This window comes from Tauraco erythrolophus, chromosome Z (genome assembly GCF_009769465.1).
Source record: "Tauraco erythrolophus isolate bTauEry1 chromosome Z, bTauEry1.pri, whole genome shotgun sequence".
NCBI classification, from domain to species: Eukaryota; Metazoa; Chordata; class Aves; order Musophagiformes; family Musophagidae; genus Tauraco; species Tauraco erythrolophus.
The window spans coordinates 29,583,059-29,607,955 of NC_141496.1; the positions used below are offsets into that span (position 1 = coordinate 29,583,059).

The 24,897-nt window shown below is 38.8% G+C and overlaps 1 protein-coding gene across 1 annotated transcript in view; it reads right to left on the reverse strand.

Annotated features, from left to right (window-relative positions):
- The window catches only part of SV2C (synaptic vesicle glycoprotein 2C), an 85,653-nt gene extending 61,109 nt beyond the window's left edge, over window positions 1-24,544 (reverse strand). Inside the window, exons 1-2 of the mRNA XM_086629163.1 lie at window positions 23,965-24,544; window positions 2,487-2,667 (exon numbers count right to left, since the gene is read on the reverse strand). Coding sequence (XP_086485289.1) covers window positions 2,487-2,667; window positions 23,965-24,544 — 761 coding nt within the window. The remainder of the gene's footprint in view (window positions 1-2,486; window positions 2,668-23,964) is intronic.
- Window positions 24,545-24,897: the final 353 nt, after the last annotated feature.

Consider the following 24,897-nt stretch of genomic DNA (forward strand, 5'->3'; position numbering starts at 1 on the left):
AAGAAGATATGGTTTCAAAGCTGGCACAAACATCTGGGAGTTCTTCAGTGAGCAAAACCAAAAAGAGTTTGTCTTCTTGCACACCAGCTGATGCAAAGTATCTGGAAACTGAGACCTGTAAGATGCATGCTCTAACAGTGTGTATATTTGCACCCGTCTGTTTAAAAGTGAGAAGATTTTACTCTACAGCTGGAATATTCTAGCCTCTCCCTTCTTTCTTGGTGCTTGGCATATGATGTGTCTGTTGTTATTACCGCTGCTTTCAACGTAAGATCATATCCAAAACAGGATCAAAGAACAGAGGAAGGGCAGATGTGACACACGTACTGTCTTGAATACAGCTCTTAAGTGAAAAACTAAGCCTTCTCTGAGAGGAAGTGAACAGATTAAGAAAAAGGGCTCTAAACATGCAAAGTCTGATGGAAGAACTACATCATCACAGGCAAAGAGTGAGAACAGAGGAAGAGCTTTTCCTCATCTTGAGGTATGAAGCACAGATTCAGTTCTAGAAACCTCACTGCTTTTATAATGCAACTCTGATATCAGCTGAAGGAGGTTATTCTGGGGAGAAATCCAGCTTTTGTAGAAAACAGCAAATGCAACCCAGCCATGAATCTTTTTCTGCAGTAACTGCTATGAGCAATGACTCTGCAACTCATGCTGTCTTATTGGGTTTTTTGGTTTTTTTTGTTGCTGTTGTTTGGTTGGGTTGTTGGGTCTTTTTTTTGGGGGGGGGAGGGGAAGCATTTCAAATGTAGTACATGGTAGGAAATTACGTATGATCTATTCATGCAGCTCTCAAAGATGAGGTAGAAGGACTTTGGACACCGTGGGGATCCACATGGAGGTATAAGATAGAGATATGAGGGGCCTGCTCCTTCAAAGACCATTAGTCATAAGCTGGGTAAAAAATAGAACATGCTTCCCAATCCAGGACATCCATCTATCATGAGTAAAGCTACACACACTATACATTACTGGAAAAGCTACTGCTACAGGTGAAGAGGAGACCCTGCAGGTTAGATTGACATGAGGTATGGCAAATACCTATTTTGCTGTATGCCCTAAGAGGGACAGTCTAGGTGAAAGTCAACAGTGTCACAAATGTGCCTGCCAAAATCAAATCTTAAGAGATAGAAGGGTCCAGTACTGTCCTCACGAATTGTGCAGGATAAGCAGGAATACAAGTTTCTGGACTTTGTTGAGATGATGGAAAGGTGAAAATGTCGTGCAAGACAATCAATGTTTCTCTACAAAGAGACGAAACAAGCACCTGGAACTGATAGTGACCTATGATATGAAAAACTGGATGAGAATTTTTGTTTTGTTTTTCTATTTTTTTTTTTTTTTAAGAATTAGAACTGTTGCCATTTCCTCTTGATCTCTTTTAAAGTCATATCTGACAACTCAGTGACTGAGGAGATTCTTCTAGCAAGAGAACTCCTATCTCTTGTCTCTCTCCTCCTGTCCTTCCATTCTCCTTCCTAAATCAGTTTAATAGTACTTAGTGCTATGGTAATTTCTTTTTGGTATGAGTATCTAGCCCTATGCTATTTCAGATCAGTTCAAGGGGTTTCTAGAACCACAAACATCACACACCAGTGCTAGTGCATTATAGCTATATAAACTACAGCCAACAAAGCATACAAGCAGTGGACTTCATGTGCATGGCTTTATGACATAATATACTTTCCTCTCACCAGCTCCTGTCTGTTCAGCAACTCTAAAGATTGATAGTGGCCTGAAATGGAATTGTAATTGGGAGTTTTGATCTGAATCAAGCAGTTACCAGAAGTGCTAAACTAACCACTCTGTAGAACAAAGGTCTTGATTATCCAAGGATGCAGTAAAGGTAGAAGCTTTCTCATAGTGATTTATTTGTGTATCTCAGTCTATGCTCATGTAAGTTTAAAATAATAAATTTATTGACCATTACCAGTATCTTAAACTTTTTGAACAACTGAGAAGTTGTTTAATTGAAAAGTAAAGCAGAGGGCCACAAACACTGTTCTTCTGGAGAGAGTAATAACATCTGGCACACACTCTAAGGCCCTATTTTAAAGTTGACAGTCTTGACTGCAGTGATATTATAAACAATATTGTGCACACAAAAACTTTAGAAACTTTACAAATAATACTGAAATCTTACAGTACACCTGTGAGGAGGGTATTATTTTGCTGACTAAACAAGCAATATATAGAGAAGCTGAGGCATAAGAGAGTTAAGCAAGCCAATCAAGTTCATAAAGCAAGTCTGTTACAAAATAAAAAGAGAACTCAATCTCACAATTTGCAATCTGTATCTTTCCCTTAAAATCATTATTCTTCCCCTTCAGGTTGTTACTTAGGAGTGTAGCAGCTGTCTTGTTTAATTCTCTCGCCCCTGACACAGACTATATTTCTACATTAAATAGTGTGATCTTGTAGACAGGAAAGTTTTATTAATACATAGAATTGTGGAAAAGAATAAAACCAGAAGTGCTTACCCAAATCCAGAAAACAAGCGACAGAAGAGGAAGAAGCCATAGCCCTGGACAAATGATGAAAGGAAGGCAAAGAATCCATTGACAGACATGCATATCAGGAGTGACTGTCTCCTTCCCACCTTGTCTGCCAAGCCTCCCCAGAAGAATGCGCCCACCATCATCCCAAGGTACACTATGCTACCTGCAATACACACACAAAAAAATATGTTGTTTTGTGAGCTACATAACTGGCCACAATTGACCACATCCAAAATAGTTGATCTTCTATATTTACAAAACAAACAGTATAGAAATTAATTTGTCTTTTCCCAGTGAGTAAAAATTATATGTACAGCTTTGCAAATGTATCTAGGGAGAGGAGACTTCCTACTGTGTTTCTGTTGTTTGTTATCAGACAAACAGTGAAGCTTAATGTAATTATTAAACAAAGCATCTCTAGCTAAAACAATTAAAATATAGGCAAATAAGACTGAACGGGAGAAAGAATGCCACTATTTCTTCAGTAATAAACTGTATTTGTGTTAAATACAGCAAAAACTATAACTTCCCCTATAGAACCAAATTGTCTTAACATTTCTAGAATATAAGCAGTCCTTTTGGGCATTAATCACTGGGAGTAAGACATGGTAAGTCTAAAGGAAGCTGATTATGAAATAGACACTTTCCATTTGAGATCTATAGAATTAAAGATGTCCAGCTTCGTTGATTTTTTCTTCCTCTTACTTCAGTGTACAGCTTTAGTTAAAAAGGCACTGTATACAGAAAAGCACCGGAATGTTTTTGTTTTGGTTTGTTTTTTTTCCCCACAAAGAATTTTGAACAGATACATTACAATTCAACTGCATACATTAAAATGAGAAAAACTATTTCAGGCTGATTATTTTTAACGTTAATGATGTTTTCAACGTGAAGTACTTTCTCACAGAAAGATAAGTTGAAATATTTAACACTTTGACCATTCACACCTTAGCATATTGTATATTGTTTTCTTTCCAGGGACAAAACTTCTGTGGGACATTTGGCAAAGATGTACAACGCATTGAGCAGACTGTCAGAAGAAGAAGTAGTTCCCAAGTTTTAGACAAAACCAACGAGACTTGTATTTTATTTGATACACGTAATTCTTTTACCACTTGTTTTCTTATTGAACTTCCCACATTGGGTTTTACCTACCTAGCAGTACCATCTTGTGTGCCTGCTACAGAGCAGAAATTAAATATAAAGTAGGTGGAAGCATCTAAAATACTAGCAATCCTTGTCCTGTGTCTCTTTTCGATCAGCCACAAGAATAGACAAATTCCCCAGCAACTCTACTGGGCTTTAGTTGCTGTTGTGTAGAATTCAGGTCTCCAAAAGAATTGCCTCTGCCCTGCAGGAGGTAGTTGGAAGGGAAAGAAAGCTGAAAAAAATACTTCAATGGCTGGATTTCGTTAACTGCTTATTAACATAGAGGTCAGTCATCTGTATTTCCATGCTTGGAATTCCAGATGTTAGCATCTCAAGTGTTGCCATCTGCAGCATCTCATGCACCCGAACGGTTCTTGTTTCCCCTCGTGTTTTATACAAGTAGTTTACACTGCTTCTTCCTTACCAGACGTTTTAAATCATTTGATAGAACATACATTGTGTTAAACATATATTAGCAAGACAGAGAGTTGCATTTTGCTTAGGTGAGTATACTGTTTTTATCTATGCCTTTCACAGTTGATTGTGATCAATACCAGCAAATCAGTCTTTTCTGCAGCTGTCTTTTTAGCCAACATAAAATAAGAACAGATTATTTCTAGACTGACTGTCTTCTCCATGAGTCCCTTAGGACAGGATGAGAGATCCATTGCTGCTCATCACAGGAGCATTAACTATCTCAAGCAAGAGCAAGAAGTTCCTTAAGAACAACAGTTAAATGTCTTCTCAAAACAACTCTGTCAATAGACGTTTTCTAGGTCTTACTGGGATCTTAGTGTTTCATTAAAGGATCATCAAAAGATATTGATGAGAATGTAGGTAGATCCAGAACTTGCAGAATCACTAACATGTCTTTGTTCTCTTTCCTCCTAATCCAGGAAGGACACAGACACTACAATATCAGATAACTCCTTCATTCTGATCCACAATTTTTATTCCAATAATTGGGATTTTCCTGAGAATGCACACACAGCTCTTAACGCTTTCTGGTCCTAAAGAGACAAAGCTTGGCCAGTGGCTTCACAAATTTGCTCAACCACTTTAAGATCTCTCCTGTGGACAAGGTTACTGTACTACGCTACAGGTAGACCAGTACTTACAAGCAGTTTGGAAACTCCCTCCAGCAGAGCTGGTGCTTGCTCATCAATATTAGTTAAAAGAACATAGCAAAAATAGTTCAATAGCTGCATTGCCAGCAGATTGATTTCAAAAAGGCAAATAAAATGGTTGTTAATCTTAAAGTGAAATTCCTTACATTCTTTCATACATACACATTCTTGAGCTTTCCCAGTCAACAGTCTAATATCAGAAATACTCAGAGAAGGCCAATCAAATAGTTTTATATTTCTTTATATAGATAACTTTGAAATATTTTATGCGAATAATTTTATCAAGTAACTATTTTCCTTGTGATGCATAGAAATATCAAAACACTATGAACAATGAAAGAAAAAAGTTTGCAAGTCTTGAGATTATAAGAACATTAACCTTTCTCTTCGATGACAAATCTTTTGGTCATTGTACCATGCTTTAGCCTCTCTTATACCCATGTACTTCTCCTGAAAAGCATTCAAAACATGCTGCTAAAAATAATAGTCTCGTCCTATCAATAAACTACTATAAGTAAGCTGTTCTCTGAGCTGCACATTAGTTTATTCTTTCTCATCACATTAACTTTGAATTTTTTCCTAATTGCCTTGCAGACCCTCCACAATCCCTCTCCCTCACCAAAGATCTATATCCCTTCCATACTGAATCTACTGCAGCTACAAATGATACCTGTTTCAGTGTATTTTCCTGTCTATTCTTTTTCAGATTTTCTGTCTCTCTTTATACAGGGCCTGCAGCTCTACATTTATGGAATGGCAATTTTTTAAGGTATATATCTAAGTGGTTAAAGCAGTAAATCATCAATTTTTCAGCCATCTGAAAAAGTTGATGGATACTGTTTTCCAGCAAACGTGAGCCAGACACCATATTAACTAAAATTAAAATTTTACATGAGTCTTAGTTCAAGATTTCTCAAGCCATGGATTTCCTTTATCTAAATGCTAGCTGATTCCCACAGCAATCATTTTGTGTCTTAACTTCAGATGTTAAATGATTGCTCTTACCCAATAATATGCAATATATGCAAATCCCAAAATGTCACAGCATATCAGGCTCTTTTTCTACTACTACTCTTCAGACTAATCCACTCCTCCCGCATTTCCCTTTCAGCCTGTAAACAGGCTTCAGTCTAATTTCATACTCTCTAGTGCAGATATTTAATTACACATTCATTTCAAAGCTTTTTGCTCTTCTGCTAAATATATATTTACAAACAGTCAAGTTTTGCTTACTGTTACATTATTAGAATTATTTTAGCCATCATAGTAATAGGGTTTATCTATTTATATACATGAAAGCTATTTTTAAATGAATGTTGAAACACTTCATTCTCAATATAAAAGTTTGTACAGCGTTTATCACACTGCAGTGATTCTTTGACTGTGACTTGAAACTGCGTAACCTGTATGCTTAGTTCTCTAATGGTAGTAATTCCAAAGTGACAAGTCTTCACATGACAGATCATTTAGCTTTTGCATATTTTTTTAGCTGCTTAGTGCACAAGATATTTTGGATATCCTTCACAGTCAGTAAAAAAGCACAACTTTGTCTCCATAATAACTAAAGAAAGATATACATCTATACTCATTGAGAGGAAGGAAGATACTGAATCCTAGTGAAATCAGTGAAAAAAAAAAAGACAATCTCCTCTTCTGAAACATGCTGAGCGATACAGAAACAACGTTTTCATGAAGGGAAGAAAACTAAAAAATACTGTTTCAATCCAAACCATGTTTTTAAAAATATTTATTAATTTCTAAAAGTGTTTCTCTAATATTTACTTACGAAAACAACTCAGGGAAATGTGCTGATGTAAAATACAAAAATACATAGCATACAATTCATAGCTTAAATCAATGAAATAAAAACAATACAATAAATAGTGCCTCTGCTCCATCAACAGAAAAAAGAAAACAAACACCTCCTTATACCACTTTCAAACATAACTACAAAACATCTGATGACATTCAATCTGATACCAATCTAGAAACTTCACATAAATAGAAATCAAGTGAACTGTATCTGGTTCTCAGACAAAATGATCCTCTTCTAATACAATACTGATGAACTGCAATAGAGGGAGTCAACCATGAAAGTCCGGAAAATGGAACTGAAAGCAAAGCTGAGAAAAAGCAATATCTACTCAGTTGACCAGTGTAGATGGAAAATGAAAGAGCAAGTAATTCAACAGTTCTACGTGCAAACCTATTTACTATCTTTAAGATAATAGAGGAAAAGCATCAGCAGAAACACAACCAACTCAAACAATACAGTTTGTAATAGTATGACAGGTATAATTTAGATGATTGATTTAATCGAAAGAAAACTGGCATGAGGTAGCTGTGTACTGTATTTCTAAAGAGAAGCCTCACAAATGCAAAACAGATACAGTCTAGAAAAAGTACAAAATATTAAATGGAAATGGGGAAAAAAAAAACTAATCCATTTTTTTTCCCATTTTTTTTCCCATTTTTTTTCCCTTTCAAAATGATCAAGTCCAAATTTTACAGAGAACTGAACTCAAAAGGGAAGTAGATGTAGAAGTCCACTATGGAACCTTCAAGATAGTTGCAGGTCAACTGAAAATAAGTGAAAGGGACTTATGGCATAGTCAGAAAGCAGAAAGCGCCTAATGCAAGACAAAATTTGACAATACTATATTTTAGGTCAATAAAATTTTAGACCAACTAATACCTACAATGTATTTGTCTTGATTTAACATTGAGACTGAAGTGAAAGTGGTCTCATAGCGTGGCTGCCCAAAGTCATCACCCAGCTGTGGTCTTACAAAGGTCGAAGATGAGCCAGGAAGACAATTGTTTTTCTTGGGAGCAAAGGAGAAATGAGAATAGTTCTCTCCTCTGCATGAAATAAAAGAAAACAACAAACCAACACAGCTTTTTCCAGGAAAACGATTTGCACATATTTCCAAATCATGAATCTACTCCAGTGTGTGTCTAGCCTAAGGGAACTTCCAGATATGAAAACTCATGGCTTTTCCAGTGCTATAACAGAAATACTATCCACAAGAAAGTCAAAGGGTCCTACAACAATCGTTCACACAAGTTTCATCCAGGTTATTTTTTTTGTTTCCTCTGGCATGCTTGTATTAAATTTATGTACCTAATATGTCTACTTCTGATTTGTTTCCTGTATCTCAGGTATGAGATTTACAACCTGAAGTGTTTGTGGTGTAAGGCTCAATTTAATTCCAACAAGAAAAAGATTGGAATTTGCCTCCATGTTTGTTCTCATTGGGTTAATAAGATTAATTTTGGTTTATGTATTAAGTGCAGAACAAGGTGATTTAGCTCTGGACCTTTACGATATCTGTCAATTTTGAGAAACATACTATTTTCTTCTTTTAAGAGCCTGTATCCCATTAAACATCCTTACAGTTTTAGGTACATTCACCTAACAATATATCTAAAATTTACACAGGCAGGTATGCTGATACATGTTTTTTTACTAATAAAATAATACTCTGTTTTAACAGATGAGTTTCCTGTGTAGTCAGATATTATTTTAATTGAAACACTGTAATAACAAAAGGAATATCTGCTTCTGCCTTTCCTCAGATCCAAATTAGATAAATTAATAAATGCATAGAAGCAGCTCAGTAACTGCAGAGATTGTGACAGGTAATAGATTACTTGCTAGGATGGGGAATTTTCTTCACAGCTGTGTTTTCTGATAAGGCAGCAAAATAGAGAATACACTAAACCAGTACCTTTGCAGTACATTGTAATAATCACTTCTGCTTTAAGAACATTATCGTGTCAACAACTAAGTCTTTTTAAAGTGTCATCTACTACCATACGGCAGCATCGGTTTTATTTATTCCATATCAGATTTCTTAGAATAAAAAATTGATCAGAGTTATTCCATTTTCTTTATTAGAATAATTTACAAACTGAATATTGGTAGTTGTCGTGTTTTTTTTTGACTGAGGATCGAGACAAGAACCGAAAGGGAGCACCCACCAACCATGGTCTCGGGCAAAACATGACTCAGGCTTTCTTAATAAAACAAAACAATTTATTAACAGTTACTAAACAAAAGACAAAAGGGAACGAAACCGGTTACTTGAGAGGAGAAAGAGAAAACAAGGCCCGATCTTAAAACAACACCTCCCCACCCCCTATTTTCCTTTCGTTCCTGGCTCTGCCTTCCCCCAGCGGCGCAGGGAGACAGGGAATGGGGGAGTACAGGTCAGTTCATCCATGTTGTTCACTGCCGCTCCTTTCTTAAAGGAGGAGGAGTCTTTACACCATTTTTCCCTTGCTTCGGTGGATCCCCTACTCACAAAGAAAAAGTCCCCAAACTTTTCCAAAGTAAGTCCTGCCCGCAGGATTGCAATCCTTCCCCATGGATCGCACCAGTTCGGGCTTTACCAGTCTCGGCCTCTTAGGGAGCTGCTGCCACTCGCGTCGGCGTGGGTCGTCCCACGGTCTCCAGATGCCTCCACGACCTCGTCGTGCATTCCATGCCCCATTATCAACAGTACCTGGTCGCGCATCCCCTGCTCCATGACCTCTCCTGGGCTCAGGCATCTCCTTCCCGACGTGGGTTTCTCCACGGGCCACGAGTGGGTCGCTGCTCCGCCGAGTACACCCTGGTTGCAGGGGGGCCGCCTGCCATCTCACACCGATTTGCAAGGGAAGCCTCAGCTCCAGCACACCTCCTCCTGCTCCATCTTTTCTGACCTGGTCGCTGTGGTTGTTTTCTCTTAGATATTAATCCTCTCTGGGGGAGCTCGGCCCGGCGGGCACCCCGGGAGCGGGGCGCTTACCGAGTCCCCCATGCGGCTCCCCGGCGCCATCTTGAGCACATGGCGCCGGCCCGGGCCCGGGCCCGAGCGGCCGCTCGGCCGGGAGCCGGGAGCGAGGGCCGTGCCCTCCTGCTCTCTCCTCGCTCCTGAGCAAAGAGCCCTTTCCCGCCCCTTTTGTCTCAACTTAAATAGGTCAATTCGCAGAGGCGCCAATTTGGCTCAACCTCCCCCAGGGGGGATGGGACTCAGATCTGGTGGCACAGGGAGCAAATCCCCTCCCCTGCCACCAGAACACCCCCCCACATATCAAACTATCACAGTAGTGATTATTGCAACAAACAGCAGCACACTGCTATTTCATACTGCTGTTGCTTGTCTAGCTAAATCAACAATGCATTAAAGAGAAAAAGACAAAAACACCGCTTCCTTGATACTCACAGGAGAAACAATCAATCAGCTTCCACATTGAAAAACACGAGACTGCAGGAACCAGTCAATATGTGGTATTTTTCTTCCCATATTAACAATATTTTTACAAGATCATAGTTACCAGTACACAACATATAGAGCACAGACTTTATCAAATACTCAGGTAATCCTAGGTGATGATATGAAGCTGTTGACAGATTCCCTAGGTGCTATCACTGAACATACTATTTTCACCCTATCTTCTTTGATCCAACAGTTCCCTCTGGCATTAGCGAGAAAATCCTAACAGACAAGCTTCGGATAAAACATACCTAGTTAAGCTGTCCTAATACCCCTAATTCCTGTTTTCTTCCACTGCAACTGCTAAGTTTCCTCTAGATTTTTATACTCTCAGATTTAGATACTAAATTCAATGCGCTCTTTGCCCATATCTGAATTGACCCTGTCATGCTAGAAATTGCTGTGACTTTGCAATTTGAAATGCATTTCCATGGCAATCCTGAGAATCAGAATGATTATTAATGCTGCATATGATTGAACAGTGCATAGCACTGTGCAATGTGCTGGGATTAATTAAATTTCAAAGAAAAGAATATATTTCACTGAAGCTTTAAAATGCCTATGCAGTCATCTACATTAATCATCTCATTTCGTGTCAAAACTGTCCATTTTGGCTTCATGTTTTATTGTTGAATGTTAATTTCTTATTTGCCTAGTCTTGTTTCTGACTCAAAACAGAGCAGAGTCCATGAATATCACTAACTTTTAATTAGCGCTTAATTAAAACAAAAAGCCCAAAGTATATACACCTACACTAATAACAGATGCATCCGACTCGGCAAACCAAAGTATGTGATTCTAAGAACTAATTAATAAAACTGTGCTCCTAATGAAGATATCTGTACAATATTAAAGCTAACAGTTGATTATTTCTTCAGTGTTTTATCAAACATTAACTCTCCTTACTGCAACTATATTCTGTTTTATGTGATATTTATGTGAAAACTTCTTTCCTTGTATGTGAGAGGAAATAATTTTTTTGTTTTACTACATCCATACTGTGGCTCTTACCACCTTTGTTGCAATGAAGTGAAATAGTGGAAGAAGAGAAATGATACGAAAAAATCCGCAAAAAATGACAAGACAAAACAAAACCCAACAATCTTACACTGGTTTCAGAAAAAGATGTTGAATTAGGCCTGACCTTGTCAGGAACAGGTTACCAAAATTAATAAGGGTCTGAAACTCACACATGTCCCAGAGTGCCTGACAAGAGACCTGGTCTACCTCAGCTAGCACTCAACAACATACAAGTGAAAAAGGAAACTTCCATTGTTAATGGTCTCACATCTTCTTTCTGTTTTCCCATTTAAAGTCAATAAAATAGATTAACTAATTGAATGTCAGAATGAAGAATAACAGATCACAATAATCTTCTGTATAGTGCCAATGCACCTCCAGGTGCTGGTGATGGTAAACAGGCTTTTTAATTACGTATTTACAATAGTGCTGGGAGGCACTGTTCTAATGTCTAAATGGAAAATTGTTTAGATGACTGTATCTATCAGTTCATGATCTCTGTTTAACAAGACTTGCTAGTGGCAACTTCAGAACCAACCTCGAAAATCGCCCTGAATTTTAGCGGATTAGGAAAATACTTGTTCTCTCTGAAAATGAGCAGGTCTGACAAGTGCCAGACAAAAGCAATACACAGCACAGTAGAGTCATGCATCACATGGATTATATTCATCCCTACTTCCTCGACTTCATATGAGGATCTCCACTGCTAACCAATATACAGCGAATAATTTCAGTCCAGCTAACATGACATGAAGAAATTTGCAAATAGGTCACCTTTGCCTATCATTGAGCATGTAGATCTTTTTTAACTCTAAGGATGTAAAACCGGTGTCACTTTACACCATTTTCTTAATTTTCCTACTTTACATCACTCTCCCAACTTTCTACAATCTGCCCCAAAGTTGAACAAAAACATCTGTCTGCCTCATTAACAGGTTTCCGTGAGTCTTTGAAGACACTTTATGCATCACATGTTTATCCTGAGAAAAGCTTACCTGTTAGGAAAAGCCAGAATAACATGGCGTATGTAACATGTCATCAAAAACTCTTGATTTTGTTTCCACTAGCTGGAATAAAGACTAGTAGATGTCAGATAAAATGTCATTGGTTTAAGAGAGCCAGGGAACCACATTTTACAGTTAGTGGAAAGGAAGTGCCCATCTAGAAGACTGAGTAGTAAGTAGAGCTGGCCCGGGTGTAAAATCTGAGATTCTGAACTGAAAAGAAAAAAACAAAAAAGGACAGAATTTCCCTAAGTCACCCACTGTTCCAGTCACATAATAAATCTGTGAGTTATTCCTCCCAGACTCGTGCAGACTGTTAGTTTGCTGTAGTGCGTGAAACTGCTAAACCTTACATTTATATATGGCCTCATATCAAGCCTTCCCATTCTGTATAGGGCTAATAAAGTGTTGAAAAATGGGTGAGAATAAATGAAAAAATAAGCTTCATTATAAATGTCAGTAAATAACAGTGTCCTGGACAAACTGTTAACTATCACTATAGCTGTTGTTATACAAGTTTTTACATTAATAGTTTAAAAAAAATTATGTATGCCATATTCATGTATCTATTCTAGCAGTAATTCAGTATCATTCCTTCATTTAAGTACATATACTTGTATAGAATAGTGATTTTGATTCTGCATCAGCTATGAAAGTAGTAATATTCCATACATTAGAAACAGTATCAAACTGGTACTTCAAACAAGGGAACCAGGTGTGCATAGTGATAATAGAATCATAGAACCATAGAATCATAGAATCGTTAGGGCTGGAAGGGACCTTCAAAGGCCATCTAGTCCAACCCCCCTGCAAGGAACAGGGATATCTCCAACTAGATCAGGTTGCTCAGGGCCTCATCCAACCTGGCCTTGAACGTCTCCAGGGATGGAGCATCCACCACCTCTCTGGGCAACCTGTTCCAGTGTTCTACAACTCTTATGGTAAAAAATTTTTTCCTAATATCCAACCTGAATCTACCTCCCTCTATTTTAAAACCATTACCCCTTGTCCTATCACAACTGGCCCTCCTGAACAGCCTCTCCCCATCTTTCTTGTAGGCCCCCTTGAGGTACTGGAAGACCGCTATAAGGTCATCCCGGAGCCTCCTCTTCTCCAGGCTGAACAGCCCCAACTCTTTCAGCCTGTCCTCATAGGAAAGGTGCTCCAGCCCTCTTATCATCTTCGTGGCCCTCCTCTGGACCCTCTCCAACTGTAGATGTACCCATCACAAGGAAAGAATTACATTTGCAGCAAAATGCAGTCAGAGTAGATTAAAAAATTAATTATCGTCCATACTTTTCAGCACTGACATTCCCTTAAACAAGCCAAAGGTCTGGAATAGGTAGCCTTTTCAAGCAGTATCTATCAAAATATACAATTTTTTTCCAATTCTTTAAAATGCTGATGGTATAACATAAAATGACAAGTCAAACTTTGAAAGGTTGTTGTCGTGGTTTTAGGGTGATCCAGCTGCTAAAACTCACACAGTCTCTCCTTCTCCAGTAAAGTGGAGAGGAGAAAAATATAATAAAGGGACTGAGGGATGAGACAAGAACAGAGGGAGCACCCACCAACCATGGTCCCGGGCAAAACAGACTTGGCTTTCTTAAAAGCAAAACAATTTATTGACGGTTACTTAAAAGGACAAAGGGAAACAAAACCAGTTACATGAGAGGATAAAAAGAAACAAAGCCAGATCGTAAAAACCGACACCTTCCTCCTCTCCCACCCCCCCAACCCCCAGCGGCGCAGGGGGCAGGGACTGGGGGAGTGCAGGTCAGTTCATTCCGTGCTGTTACTGCGGCTTCTCTCTTAAAGGAGGAGGGGTCCTTACACCCTTTTCCCCTGCTCCAGTGGATCCCCTGCTCACGAGGAAAAATCCACAAACTTCTCCAGCGTGAGTTCAGCCCACAGGATGCAATCCTTCGCCATGGATTGCCCCAATGTGGGCTTTACCACAGTCTCGGATACTTAGAGAGTTGTAGCCACTCGCTCCAGCGTGCGTCGTCACGCAGACTCCAGATGCCTCTCTGCCTTGCCGTGCATCCCAACATGACCATCCTCAGGCTCAGGCATCTCCTCTCCATGGGCTGCGAGTGGGTCTCTACTCCACCGAGGCCGTCCTGGTTGCAGGGGGGCCGCCTGCCATCTCACCACCAGCTGCAGGGGAAACTCGGCTCCGGCACCTCCTCCCGCTCCATCCTCACTGACCTGGTGTTGATGCAGCTGTTTCTCTCAGATCTCAGTCCTCTCCAGGTGAACTCAGCCCAGTGGGCACCCCGGGAGTGGGGTGCCCCCGAGTTCCCCAGCCGGCTCTGCTGCCACCATTCTCCGTGGGTGGCGCCGGCCCGACGCAGGCAGCTGCCCGGCCGGGAGCCAGGGAGGGGGGGCAGTGCCCTCCTCCCTTCTCTCCTCACTCCTGGGCAAAGCACCTTTTCCGGTTCCTTTGTCCCAACTTAAATAGGGCAATTCGCAGAGGCGCCCTATTGGCTCTACCCCGAGGAGGATGGCAGTCTGATCTGGTGGCCAGAACCAAGTCTAACCCAGTTCCAAAACCAGGGAGGTCACAGGGAGCAAAGCCCCTCTCCTGCCACCAGAAACCCCACCCCCTCCACATCAAACCATGACAGTTCTAAAATCCTTGATTGGTTAAATCCATGGATAAAATGCATGGGAAGAGATTTACTCAGCTGTGACAAAGACCCATTAAATTTTGTTCGTTCCAAGTCTTAATGAAGTTCATTAACACTTTCTCTGTGAAAGTATTTCTTCTTCTTGCCCAGGAGCTCATACATCTCGTCTTTCATTTCATAGTGCAACATTTGATGCAAGATGCAAAATTCAGAGCTACAAATACACGAATAATGAATTACTGTAAATGAAAGCTTTCAGATCATAATTTAACTGTATTGGAGAATTAACAAAACAATGACTTGGAAGAGAGTGCACCATCATTGGACTCGATGATCTCTAAGGTCTTTTCCAACCTAGAAATCTATGAATCATGTTTAAAATGTCTGTTTGGTTAAAACACTCCATTTGACACATTGATTTAAAAAGTGATGTATCATCAGCCAGAGATTCCATGGCAGTTGAGAGAGGGAGGAAAAAGTGGAGGCGACAACCAAATTAAATGTGTGAAATCACCACGGCCCTCAGGCTTTTGCTTTGGGAGGCATTTCCTTCTTTTGGCCACTTTTGTAAGATTATAAATTTATGTGACATAAATGGTAAAATTGCCGATCTGTGATGGGATAGGAAGAGCCAGAAAATAACCTGCAGTGCATAACAAAGCAGCCCAGTGATTTTTAACTGTTTTAGACACAGTCTCCAAGACAGAGATTTGGAGATAACTACAAGCCCATAAGCATTCAGCCTTATTTTTAAGTGTAAACAAACTGTACAGACTTACTTGCATATGGTGGTAATGCATGTTTTTAAGTGGTTAAATGTGTGAGTATCTTACTGGCTACTCATACAATCTTCACTAGTCTAGTACATACATTATCCCATTTGCAGTCTGTATTTTTCATCACTTAAATAAGTTTCCCAATATCCATTGTACTCATTGAATTCAGCTGAAGCAAGCAAAGCTTAAACCTTGAAGAAATACTATATTCTGGCAACAAATGTCTTGCTCAAAAAATGACCTACTATTTTACTAGCTGTAAGTACATTGATTGATCTCTGACATTATTCCAAGGTATACATGTGTAGTCAGGTCCATTTAACTAAAAAAAGCTAATAAGTATTACATTACTCATAGAGCTATCAAAAGATGAGTTGGTTAAAACAGCACTCAGCTGTACCGAAAATGCATACAAACACCAAAGCTCTCTGCTATGAACTGCAATGCAGTCATTTCATGTTGTCTTGTATTGTAGTGCGTTACTCAGGTTAAAACTGCGTGACTGAAACTGGGTATTGAGCCAGAGAATTATTATACTTAACCCCAGGCTAAATGGTGAACCTCTTAAATCAAAGAGCAAACATGTAAGTAAACAGTGCCCAATAACTTGTATTCCTCAGTAAAGCTGCATGCAGGAACACTGTAAAAGAGAGAAAACATTTGACATGGTGGTATTGTTCTCTTTGTTAGCACTGGCTTCAAAAACGTGTTTTGGGAGCAATGTTGTCCTCAGAAAAGGAGGGCAGCTGTGACTGACCCCAAATACTGGCTTATAATGGGAACCTGTGCCAGGGCAGAGTACTAAATACACTGCATTTCATTAATGGTTCAAATTCGTGCTTCCACTTCCTGTCTTGTGACAAGCCCATGACACTCTGTGTGATACAGGTTTAGTTCGGTTCATAATAGACAAAAATTATATTGCATACTCTCTTCACTGTCCCTTTTTTTCCTCTCAGAAAAGAAAACCAAACATAATCACCATCTCCACTGGTCCACAAAACGTAGCTGCCTAGAATGGATAAGGAATTGTCTCTTAATTTTTCTCCCTCAAATAATTACTTGGAAAGCAAGCAGAAAAAGCACTGCAGTAGAGTACTTTAATAATGTCATTGCAGGGGAACTGAACTGTACTGTAGGTGAACAGCACGCATGATGGCATTTGTATTTCTGGCATTTCCTTCTGAAGAAATAAGACGTTAATCCTACAGACCAGTTTTCACCTTGCTCCTGAATATTTAGCACACATTTCAGTGACTGCAGCTCTATTTCTAAATCTTTTTATCTCTGCTAAGGATTTATTACTACTATTAACTGTAAGTGCAACGAACTCTTACAGTTATTTCAATGGGGTTCCTCACACTTAAAGGTCTTCTGTGGTTTCAGTAAGTATTCTCAACCTAGATGCATTTCTTGTGAATACAGTAATTCCCAGACACATATTTAAGTATCTAATATTTTATCATCTGTGTCCTCTTCAATAAAATTTATACCATGGCCAAGAGTCCACATTAAAAAATTAGTTCTGAATCTCTTCTTCTATCCCTGAAGTCTAAAATCACTTTAAAAAATGAACTTCAACATGCTTTCCATAATAAAAATATGGATCTTCTCCTGGAAGATTCAGTTCTATAGTATCACATGTACTGGCTGCATACAACAGTAAAATACGGAGTAGCGGAGCCTGGATTTCCTTTATTATACAACACTTGAGGTCTATTATATCATCACATATCTGGTACTCTGCTAATAACTGGAATACGAGGAGAAGACACACTTTCTCCTACTGTATTCTATGAAGGAATATGTCACAAATCTCAACTGTATTGAAGGTCCTATAGTAATATTTAACAATAAAAGAAAACAGTGCTATACATAGATGTCCATTTACAGCAGCAGAAGAAATTTTGCTCACTGCTGCGTAAGGACGGGTTTGTGACAATCTATTAAAATTTAGACCTTTTAGTAAGTAGTGTCAAATATATGGATAACTGTGTCTTCCACATGATGGCATATGGAGGAACTATGCTGTGAAAACTAAGTATCACTGGAATTGAGTAGATAAGAGAACACTGTAACACCTGAAGCAGATTTTGTTTTGAAATAAAGTCTTAAATGTCTGAATTTTAAGAAGAAATGGAAACCAGAAAGTCAGCTGCTCAGTGTTATACTTCCCCAGTTCTGTGTTTGAATTCTGGACTTGGCCCTGAAGATAAAATTTCAGTTAAGTCACAAGTGTAACATAACTTGGCATAAAGATGGTCAATTAAAAACAGTTTTAATGAATTCACAAACAGGGGTAATCTTAATTGATCATTAAGATCAATATACTCAGTTTTCATGGCCTTTTTTCAAGCTTTAATAGTACATTTATTTACAATTGGTAAAAATAAAAACTTGTAGTAAAATGTTTACTCAACCATCAACTAACAAAGACAAAATCTTTAGCTTCCATATTAAATCATAGTCCTCAAAAAAGATTAGCAATCCCAAGAAAGCTCCTCCTCCCCTCCAAAGCACAATGTCTCTGGGCTACACAGAGAATTTAAAGCTACTTAACAGGTGAGAAAACAAAGGAATATAGCAAGCATTGAACATCAAAGAAAAGTCCACAAAAAAATTTGCTTATCATTTTAGTTTGAACATCCACAACAGGAGAAATTTCTCCAAAAAAGAAGAAAGTACATGAAAGAAACCTAGCCAAATGTGCAGAAGGAAAACCACAGTCTGAGAATAAGAATTTGATTCCAAGTTTGTCCATGTATTTATGTCTCTAAGGATGTGTGCAAGGTGTCTAGTGACATAGTGAGGTGCCTGGACATGTTGGAGAATCCCACTAGGCATGCGGATGCCTGAATATTTACAAAAGGGTCCTGTCAGACTCAGGTCCTGCAGTCTTTTGTTCACTGACATTTTGTTGCATGCTCTTAGACTACTGCCTGATCCAGAGAGAATCCATACAGGCTCAGGAGGAGACCAAATAACTCAAGCTATATGATCTTGCCTAAACAAATTTATATCCTAGCCTGTGTTTAAACCAGCAAACCTGTGTACAATCCATGAGTTCAGAACACTCTTCTATTTTAAAGTTTAGTCAAGTGTAACAACTGCAGTATCTCTTTTAGTTATAGGAAGCCAGAAGTGTTGTACATTTACAGATTAAGTAGCAAAGATCTGGCAAGCCAGTACTTTTTTAAACTATGATGAGGAAAGAATTCAGTAATCATCTGGTGTTCTTAGCAGTTTATAAGAACTTCACATCAACTACTGAGCCTTTGGGGAGCACTTCCTACCATGGAAGAGGAAGAACTGTCTGGATTAGCGTTGTGCAGGGTTATGTTTAGTAGGTTTTAAGACAAAGCAGCCATAGGAAGCATTGCATTAAACCAGCCGATAGGCAAACTGGCAATGAATGCAGAAGTGGTAGGCACATGCCTGTTGTCCCAGACTGAAAACTATTTCAGCTCAAAACACCTACTTAATGCCTCTGATACTCTGTTTCCTACAAATATTATACAAAATGTAATAACTAAAAACTGATAATATCAGAGAGAGATCTTATATCAAGGCATTATTTGACACTAAACATGGAGTTTCAGAAAATCCTTTGATTTCTGAAGTAAGCTGTTGCTATTCGTATGCACAATACCTGTATTATCAGCCCAGTGATTTACTATGATACTTGAGTTTTTCAAATTGAAGAAACTATCTATGCGGCTCATCAACTAAAAATATCTTTTATACATAAAGATTATTTCTGGTTTTGTTACTGTGCTATCTATGAGCCCGTATCAAGGACTTGGAAAACACATTGCTTAACAAAGACTATTCATCCTCAAGAGAGCATTCAGTATAACCTTCACACAGAGGATGATATATGGATTCAAAACAGACCAGGGAGACTACCAGGAAGTAATGAGGAACCATTGGCCTCTGGAAAAGATGGCAGTCAGAGCATATGAGTGGCTACCCAGCTGTCAGCTTTTGTTGGAATAAATGCAAAAAAAAAAGGTTTAAAAAAAGATAATCACTTAGTCCTGGGACCTTTATATGATTTTTTTTTTTTCTAGTGCTGAGGTGATAAAATACAAAAAAGGGATGGAGGTATCTGTCTGAAAAATGTGCCAACAGTGCACAAAGACTGACATCATGGGCCAGTCAAGTGGGAGTCAGCCTGTATCTGCTGCTAGCAACGGTGACAGTGGTGCAGATGTGCAGAGTCTAGCACATGAAGGTGAGCACTTACAGGTCCCATAGGAGAACCAGTGAGAAGATGGTCAGCAGTGGCATGGCATCCTGAATGGATATAGCTGGGAAAGGCTAGCTTTGCTTTGCTTAAGGAAAGGAATATTTCATTATTTAAGATGCAGAGATGCTGAGGGAAAAAAAGGCCATAATTTAAATTTTATAGAAAAAAAAATCTATAAAACTTTAGAACAATCTACATGCAAAAACATAGAAACAAAGTGACATAGAAAAGTACACCCAAATCAGCTCAGAGAATTAACCTAAAATCAGTCCAGTTCTGAGCTGCATGTGAAACCAAAGGGACAAGGCGCAAGCAGCAAAAGAGTTAAAACTACGTCTTCAGGCCTGAGTCTACAACCTGTTTCATGAAGGTACAGTCCTGCCTCATTGGTGCCGGAACCCAAGAGGTCAACGTGGATCCCCATAGGTGAAGGAGTTGACACGTACAGTCAGATTATACAGCAGGAAAGGAGGCCTTTCCCTCAAGCTTAGTGAGATGTCACCATAATCTTGGAAGAGTTTAAGCAAGTCAACTTCCATATTTTTAATAAAACAACTGCATGGAGATGAAAAAACATATTATTTTATTATTTAATTCAAAAGGCATTGGGAAACCAGTTGATGATTCTGATCAGCACTTTCATCACATGACTTTATGTGCTCTGAAATGCTGCTGGTCATCAATCAACAGTGACCTCAAGCTCATTCAAGGGTCAATAGAGAGGGAATTTGGGAAAGTGCCCTGGTGCAAGTAAATAAAAAAAACCCCGCCAACAGGGAGGCTCTATGAATACTATCACATGCTTTTTATTATCTCATATTCCCTAGTAAACTATCATGGCATGACATATGAGAAATCAGTTTTTACAACTGAGTCAATCATTGCTTTTTCAATGACAAATTAACATGTTCTTACTGTGTTTCTTAACAGCCTAGAAAATTGCATGGAAAATAAATGTTGTGTATGCATACCAACTCCACCTTATAACTCCTAGGACTGGTCCCATGACTTTAGTATTCTAACAACATTAAAACCGTCCGGATTATGGAATTATAATCATGAAAAAAAATTACGTCTGTCTGGAAGACCCCAGTTAGGATGTGATTATGATGTGAAATCACAGGGGCAAAATAATTGAAATGCATGGCTGTGAGGACCTAGTTATGATCATATGAAAATGCTTTCACTCAACGTTCACTGCCCTGATGACTGTTATGTATCACTGGAATTAAGGCTATGCTGTCTGCAAAGGCTATGTATCTACACTGGTTATAAGCAGTATGTACATCTGTGTACTGACAAACTGCAGCCTACGATATATTTCTATTAGCAAGGGGCAAGTAATATGATTATTGTGAAACTATTGATAAAACCACCATGTGTTGCAATGCCTTCGATACACACTTGGAAAGAAAACGCTTATCTCTGTTCTTTCCTGCTTTTCTGTGTTAATCTTTTTGCATATAATTATTTGTTTGTTAATACCACAACACAGGCTAGTGTTATAAAATTACAAAAGGAAGATAGAGATATCCATTACAACTTCTATATTTTAGGCATACATCATTGCTTGCACACCTAGAGTTGTTTCCTTAATTTTGTCAGTGACCATCATTTATATATATACACTCACATATCTATCTATCTATCTATCTATCTATGAGGTATTTAACAATCTCTGTACTGAATTCTAGTTAAACATCGACAGAGTAATTCTAATGTATCTCAAGACAGCCTCATAAGAAGTCTAGTCACAGGGAAATTCTCAACCCTCTTCGTGACATGGGTCAGACCCTAACAGGTGGCTGCAAGTCCTCATGGCCAACTGCTACTGCAGGGACTATACTCCCCACTCCCAATTCCAGACATCTCTGTAATGCTTACAGCAACTATTTAAATGAAATGTTATTTTTAGAAAATATAATGGATTTGCCCCCAAATTTCAACTCTATATAGCAAGTGTGACGAAGAGAAAGCATTACAGACATGTTCTCCACCCTCACAACTTGACAATCAGAGAAGCCAGGAGTAGTGAAGTGTTCAGAATGTCTTAATTATGAAAAGATCCATTTCCCCATTTAACATTTAACGTTAAGTGGAAGGAAGTACATATGTGGATCAGTTAACTACTGAATGCATAAGCATCATGAAGCTCCCTCTTAATGTTACATAAACTTGTTCCTTTCCTTAACCCCATATGAACTAACTGCAGAGAGATTACATTGTTATCATCCTGGAGAGCAAAGACGACCTTGACCACCCAGTTTGTTGGGAGGGTGTGTGTGGCAAAACAAACAGGATTATCAATAGTTAAAAAATGGGATAGAGATCCATCACTTTTGTTCCAGCAATAGAGAGACTTACAAAAATGTATTAGTAGTGTTTAAAGACATCCTCAACTGCCAAGCACTGGATAACAAAATCACATTAAAAGCAAGTTAGGTGTACACTGCTTTTATAAAATGTATTCTGTGTATTCTAAAATTATCTGCACTGCCACAGTAACATTTACCTACAGATACCTTTTGAGGTTGTTTTGGTTTCTCTTATTTCTCTCTACTCTTTGAATTACTTCTAGAGCTCCAAAATGGCTATAAATAGATCTTTTTATGCACCTTCTTTCTGTAAGAAGTGGATCTGAAAACCCACATGTCCAAACATGACAAATACAACGTTTGTAAATTTGTGTAAACAAGCAGTACTAAACAGATTATTTGCATGCAGCCTCTTTAACCATAAAAACTTGGATAATTTAATTTGGTTTTTTAGAAGTTTAATCACTGCACTGTACAAATAGGCAGAGTAGTTCATTTCTAACAACAAATTATTGAATGGCAAAGAATGCCTCAAAGGACCCAGCCATTTGAGAACTCAGCTACTGTTTCCACTCATGATACTCTGACACAGAGGGAGACTTAGAGATATAAATGAGGGTAACTACAGTCTACTTTACTGAAATCTATAGAGCCAAACTGCTAGTATCAATATGTCAACCCTTCAACCCATCATGGTCTTAATGGTTTACCAAGAAAGCTTCTGTTCTATTTAAATAGCACAAATAGCTTCGTGTTATTTAAAATTCTGAATTTAATTTTTATTTAATTGGTATCTTAGGGTCCTTCTAATCAATAGTGAGTAAAGGAATAAAATCAGGAAACTGGGCCAAGTAAAAATTGCTGTCTTGCAACAAAACCATGCACTGTAAAGATGCAGGGAACAAACAGTACATCTACAAGAAGAAAAAAGTTCCTAAATATTTTATATGAAGCCCTCCTTTTCTGTAATAGCCCGGGTCTTTCAGGCCCAAGCTGCTCATCTACACACATACACTCCATTTTCTGCTACATCCCAAGCCCCCGTGCTCCCACCTCCTTTCTTCCTCAGGGAACCCTTTCTCCACCTTTCTCCACAGCCCTGTCCCGACAGAGCTTTATCTGCTGTGCCTGGGCATGCCCAGGGAGGGCAAGCATGGACCTCCTGGCAGTGCTGCTGCTCTCACCGAGTCATGTAATGCTGGCACACTCTGGCTATTTGTTGCACCATGGGAGGAAAAAGGCAACAGGATGAGACACAGCCCATCCTCATCAACTGAAAGGACACAAAAAGTATATCCTGAGCTCATCTTCAGCCTTTTGTTCCTGCTGACTTCTGTCTCCCCAGACTTAAAATAAATGTTATACTTTTTGGATGGATAGAGAAAAGTCATTGGGATATAAGGAGTAAAAGACACAAGGAGAGACATGCTAGACAGTATTTTCCCTGGGTCTCCTGCATTTCTCAGATTGCATTCCACCTCGCCCTTGGGAAGACTTCCACACATTACGACAATGCTGCTGAACAGTTGTATCACCTACTCTTTATTATGCCTGTATAAATCCAGCAGAACTCGAATACTCAAACTGTGGTTTGGTTGGTTGGTTGGTTGGTTTTTTAAATTAGCTCATCTGGATGTCTACTTTTGTACACAAAAACTTAAGTTAAAAGTTAACTTCTCTTAAGTATTACTGTGCAGTCTTCCACTTTAGTTATTTATTTATACTTTCTGACTGAAAAAGAAATCAATTATCTAAAAAATAAAACTGTAATCTTTATTAAACCCATATTAGTTGTTAATGCACTTTGAAGATTACTTGTTTATATTCAATACAAATGTATTTTTATTGGTTTTGACAAATGCTTATTTAGGCACACAGTAAGCACCACTTGTAATGGCACAAAGACAGAGCAAAGACTTTACTCACCGAGCCATCCTGATCCAGAATTGGGTATACACATATCTGTTTCTGCACTGGGCAACACAAATCCAACCACAAAAACTTCAACCCCATCAGCCATTAGGGCCATTCCCAACACAAAGAAGAGGGCCCACTGGAAACGACCATGGCCGCATTCTTGTATTATCAGTTCATACTGCTGTGCTAGCTCTTCTTCATCAGCTTTCCTCTCTGTTTCCAGTTCATGACGATCCTTATATTCATCACGCATAGACTGACCTAAGGCCACCATGCCATCCTTGCCCTGCCCCATGTTGGGGATTCCCTGATACTCCCCTTCATAAATTTCATCATCTTCATCATGCCCTTCAGTTGCTTCACTTGATCCTTCATCATCGTTAGCTTCTACACCATAATTTCCTCCTTGGACATAGTAATCATCGTCATCTTCCTCATCCTGGAATCGGTTGTAGGACCTCTGTGTGTAGCCATCCTGAGCTTTGTCAACAGCTTTATTCACTTTTTTCACTGCTTGCCTCTTCACCTCTTTGGCAATATCTTTTGCCCCTTTCATTAATGAAGTCCTGTCTTTGTATGTTTCTTCCATCTTGTATCAAGGAAGGATTGCTGTTATGTTTTAAACTTGCTGAATAGCGTTTAGAATATCTACTGCGTGTTGGACATCAGCAGAAAAAGCCCAAGTACCTGCAAAATATGAGGGAAAAAAATTATAATTTGCTTCTTCTTAGTTGCTTCTTCACATTGATACAGTATCATACCAATCTTCATTTAAGCACTGGACACCACAGTTCATGTCTTCAAATATACAAACCTGGATTTTATTCAGAGATGCAAATATCCCAGGTTACACGGAAAATACTCTGGAGAGAAATCTAGTACCTCTACCAGTTTCCAGAATGAAATTTATTACACTCTAGTCTTTCAATGGACATCAGGTTC